The following is a 5,202-nucleotide window of genomic DNA, read 5'->3' on the forward strand; positions in this document are numbered from 1 at the left end:
TCCTGTGAAATATTCGGTGTGGCTTTTTCACTCGGCGTTGCCCACGCTGCGGCACGACCCGTTTCTTTCCCCTGGTGTGAGTGCCGTCACTGTCGCTGCCAGCCAGTCCTGGGGAAATCCAGCCCCATTGCTGGGATGATTTTGCAAGCTGCTCTGATAACAGCGCGGATATACATGAAAGGAAAAGAGTTCAGCAGCAGCGGGGGCTTTAGGGTTTTGGTCAAAGAACTCACAGCCGAGATGGTTTCTGTGCACGGATAAATCCTCCCCAGCAAAGCCTGGGCATCTCCCGCACCGACGCTAATGAGTCTCGGTGCGGCGCGATCGCTGGTGTCAATTTAAATAAACGAGTCGGTGCCTGGCACCTCTCCTCTGCTTTGCCTTCCCTTTTCTTCCCCCATGAAGGTGTAACGTTAAGACCCGACGTTTATGGGGATAGAGGACTACAAATTTATTACAACGTTTCCGACAACAAAACCTGGGAAGGCTTAGTGACAACTCTTCGGACTTTTCTGACAGGTAAAAATGAGGTTTCCTGCATAATATCACAGAAACGTGCTGTTCCATCTCCTGTATTAGGTCTGAGGACCCTCAGTCAGTGTTTCAATTTTCTGTTTGCCCCTCTGAAATCACAGATTGTGAGTGCAAAGTGCATCTTCTGAAAGGGACGAGCACATCTCCCCATGAATCTATAAATCAAACATAGGCAAACACGTCTGTTAAAAGCAGAGCCCGGCTTCAGAGCTTTTACTTCGTTTAATCCTAAATAGCCTTACAACATAGGCCAACAGAAAGTCTGAAGGAAGAGGGAGGTGAAAAGGCGTTCAGAACTAGTCTCATCTCAGTTAATCTCACCCGTCGGTGCCCACGCGCATCCCGGTGCCACCACAGGCCGTGTGAGGCCGTGGCACGGCATCGTCGCAGAGCGCAGGCACAGCCGGGCAGGGGCTCCGTTTGCCTTAACGCGTTTGTATTCCTTTGGAGCCTTAATATCAGACTTCTGTCTCTCAAACAGATACTGAGAAAAGTTCCATTTGAAATTGACTTTATATGGAGCTGTCAACACAAATTGCCAGTCTTAACCCAATTTGATCTCTTTTTTTTTTGCTTTCCCTCAGTATTCAAAAAAAAAAACCAACCCCCAGACAATTTAAATTTTCCTCATTCCACTAATCCCAACTTCACCTGAAGTACATTCTCCCGTGATATAACCCCCAGCCTGATACTGGGATGTACAACTTACATACGAAAAACTTCAGAGGAGAATTTTTCTTTCTTCCTCCACATCCAGCATACACGCCAGCTGCTCAGCATCTGAACATCAACTGCACCAGCAACACATACTTCATCCAGGACACCTTCGATGGCCCGAATAAAACAAAACTGTCCTGCAAATTTACCTCAGATATGCTCCAAAACTGCTCTGGCATCACAGATCCTACTTTTGGATTTCCAGAAGGAAAACCCTGTTTTATTATAAAAATGAACAGGGTAAGTACAAGCTCAAGGTGCTGAGCAGGAAAGAATTCACCAAACCTTCCCCGACAGCTCAAGTCTCTGCCGGGGCGCTGGTACATCGTCTGCTGCCACCGGCCCTGATCGCTGCTTTGTACCGGGAAGGCAAATTCACGTGTTTTTCCCGAGACCCCCGGCGTTACCTGAGAAATAGCGAGACTTGGTCACCACCCCTAGGAAAGTAACGTAGGGCAACGTCATCTCTGCACCAGCCCTCTACAGCTTTGGCTTTCCTTTGGTTTTGTTGGCATCTCCGTAGCGCTCTCACCCGATGAAGTAGGATGTAGACGGGTTTCACTCCGCAACACTGCAATCCTGCGCCTTCAGCTGGGGCGTGAAGGTGGGACAGTGACTGCAGTGATTTCAGAGAGGCGATCCTGGCACACCTTATTTCCCCAGAAAGTTTGCAAAGAAAATCTTTAGCAGAGCCTATAAAACCAGAATTCAGACCTAATGGATAGTTTTTCAGTGAAAACCACCAACACATGTCTTTTGGAGAGGAAAAAGGGAATCTTCTCGGCTTCCTTTATTTTTTTCAGGACACAGACAAAGGCACGAGCATTTCATTTTTGTTTTCAGGTAAAATTCTGAGCCTTCTAGTTCAATTTCCGTAGAAAGTGAAGAGCTCAAATTCTCCTCCAGTTCCCGATAGGCAAAATCACTTGATTTTTGGTTTGCCTCGCACCCTAGGCATTTTCAAGAAGCTGTGCAAGATCTAACTGTGAGAGGAAGAGCTGTGCCCCAGATTTCAGCAGGTGAAACGCAGGCTTTGCCCCAAAACCCCTCTGCCCCCTTCCGCAAGGCTGCCCGGGGGGCGGACGGTGCCCGGGGGGGCTTTACGTCCTTTCGCCTTTGCTGCTACAGGCTGCGACCCCAGTACCTTTGTAGGATCAAATGGGCCCAAGGGTTTCTGCCAAAGCCAAGGTTTTCTGCCAAGGCCTAAGACGAAAAGCACAGAGATTCAGCTTTTCCTTTAACCCACACAATTAGGTGTTTTGAGAGACCCCTGGCTGCCTGGGCATCAGGAAGGGCAGGCGGTACGTGGGGGTGAATGAGGCGGACTTGCCGGGAGGAGCAGCGCTACCGGCCCTGGCCAGGCTCCAGCCCATCCGAGCTGAGCCCTGCTTCCCAAAGATCCGGCCACGACATGGATTTTCACCCGGCTACGTAAGACGAGACGATCTGTTCGACAGCGCCTTACCCAGAAACACATCAAGCATCCTTTGATGCTTAACCGTTTGCTTGTTTTTATCTCAACACAATTTCCAAGATGACCAAACGTGTGTTTTCTGTTTCAGATTATCAAGTTTTTCCCTGGCAATGGCACCGCACCAAGGGTGGACTGCACGTACGTGGTAAGTGTATGAGGTTCGAGCCCCAACAATTTCAACCACTGCAGCTCCGACAGCAAGCGCAGTGCAGTTGTGACCAGAAAGATTTACCCTGCAGCTCTGGAAATCAGATCACTCTGGCCAAATACCGGGACTGTTCCCAGTTCTATGCCATTTCTTGCACCAGCAGACATCCTAAGAACATTTTTTTTTAAATCATCTGAAAAATTGTTTTTCCATGCTGCAGAGAAGAACACGCGCTGTTCGCTTTCAGCTCCCAGGAGCGCAGCTGACGCCTCGGAGCAGCTCCTTCGGGCTCTCCGCACAGTTCGGCAGGTCCCCACGCCCTCCATTCACAACCGCTACGGAAGAACACTTGCCCATTTTTCGTGACAAAAGTAACAGCGGGAGATTGCCACTTCTATTTGAAAAACAAAAATAAGACCGGCTCTAAACAGGCTGCTGAACTTGAGTTTTAATACACGCTAAGCAGCTTTTAGCAGCAGTAAAACACTTGCCCGGGGCTGGCTTATGATGGCCGGGCCAACAAAGCTCCTTTCTCTCTTTCCGAACAGGGCGAGGAGTCTCGCCCGCTGGAGGTGGACTACTACCCCGTGAACGGTACCTTCAACCTGCACTACTTCCCCTACTATGGAAAAAAGTCACAGGTGGGTGCCACTTCTCTTCTTTATCGTTGTACAAGATGGAACGTAGGGAGCACCTCTGCCATCTTACGAGAACTGGAGAGAAGGCTAATTTTAAGACTTCATTTTTAAATTGGCAGTGTAAAATTAAAGTCCTTTTTTTCTTTTGTTTTCCCCCCTCCTAGCCCAGCTACAGCAATCCTTTGGTAGCTGTGAAATTTCTCAACATTACAAGGAATGTAGAACTTAAAATAGTGTGCAAAATCATTGGAGCTGGAATTACCTTTGATAATGTTCATGATCCGTATGAAGGAAAAGTGGAATTTAAATTGAAAATAGAAGACTGAGCAGCAACAGAGACACTTCTAAAAAACACACGTGAAGAGTAAACTCACCTATTATCACATTCATCTGTATTTATTTTCTATGATTTCCATAAAAATTTACACAAATTACAGTATAAAGAGACATTTTCTACTGAAAGATGACCCATATAGCTAAAAATCAAGATACCACTCGCAGTGTGTGAAGGAGATGAGGATTATCTCGATGTACATAGCTTAATAGTCCATGGCTACGGTATGCTGCTGCCTTCATGCAAATATTTGTACAAAGCAAGTTTCCTCTAAACTGAGCAGCTGTGCCTTCAAAGAAAATAAGTATCGGATCAAAACATCATTTTCTGTCACTGCTCAAACTATAATATATAATTGATGTATGATACTAAATCTTGGACACTGAGAAATAACTAGATAGCTAGAAAAAGAAATCAGTACTTCAAAATATTAGCAAGTAATATAATTCTCACTCTCTCTTGTATAGGATGTATAAATTAGAAAAGTGTACTAACATTATCTGCATCCCAAAGCCGTGGTTTTTTGAACTAGTCAGCCAAGTCAGATTTTTTTTAGTTGACAAATCAATGACTGCAAAAGAAGTGAACTCGAAATCTGTCCATCAGCTTACGGATTTTATTGTACCACTTACAACTGCTGTACGTCCGTAACTTGATAAAAATGCCCCGTCAGACTGTAACGTCCAGTTACACCCCGGAGAACTGTGTTCATTTACCTGTTAGAGGTGGTCATTTCTTCGGGTTGTTTTTCCAGTAGAACAGCCCTGTATTGCAATGACGAGTTTTGGGTTACTTGGAATCATCTCAAAGACGGTGGAGTAAGACTAAACCTTTAAGTGAATCTAAAATTTGAGAAGTCTAACTCTGGCACATGTGATGCAACGACACAAGATTGCTGTGTCGCTATAGTACGTTTACGTTAGATGAAGTCCAGGATGCTTCACCCAGAAAATAAGCATTGCGCAGAAAAAAGATAATTCAAGAGAAGAAACCATTTTACATCTTCACTGCCTGGACATTTTAGGAGGCGGGAAGATGTAACGGGTCAGTCTGTTTGCTCGGGTGACATTCAGCCAGCCAGCCTGCAGGAAGAATCCAGTTGGATGGGAATATTTCCCCTTCAAAACCACAAATGGTATTTGAGCCTTTCTTAGAAAAACTGGACGTTCTGCATTTCAGAAACAATAAGAAAATACATCCTCATATAAGAATTTTTTTTCCCCCATGGCCTTTCATGTTTCAATTTTTACCCTGTGACTTTGCCTCTCTTCTAAGAGACTGAATGAAAATCAGTTCTATATCCCTGTTGGAACACAGCTTCCCCCCCTGTGCACCCTTCCTAAATAACATGGAAAAC

General features: G+C 45.7%; 1 protein-coding gene across 1 annotated transcript; it reads left to right on the top strand.

Annotated features, from left to right (window-relative positions):
* Positions 1-405: 405 nt before the first annotated feature.
* Positions 406-3,837, top strand: ATP4B (ATPase, H+/K+ exchanging, beta polypeptide; the record flags this gene model as incomplete). The annotated part of the gene is made up of 5 exons (XM_009696151.1): positions 406-519; positions 1,292-1,491; positions 2,814-2,870; positions 3,422-3,514; positions 3,676-3,837. Coding segments are annotated over 5 exons (626 nt in total), but the record flags the coding sequence as incomplete, so codon positions are not given.
* Between the last annotated feature and the right edge of the window lie 1,365 nt (positions 3,838-5,202).

Source organism: Cariama cristata, unplaced genomic scaffold (assembly GCF_000690535.1).
Source record: "Cariama cristata isolate BGI_N322 unplaced genomic scaffold, ASM69053v1 scaffold23082, whole genome shotgun sequence".
NCBI classification, from domain to species: domain Eukaryota; kingdom Metazoa; phylum Chordata; class Aves; order Cariamiformes; family Cariamidae; genus Cariama; species Cariama cristata.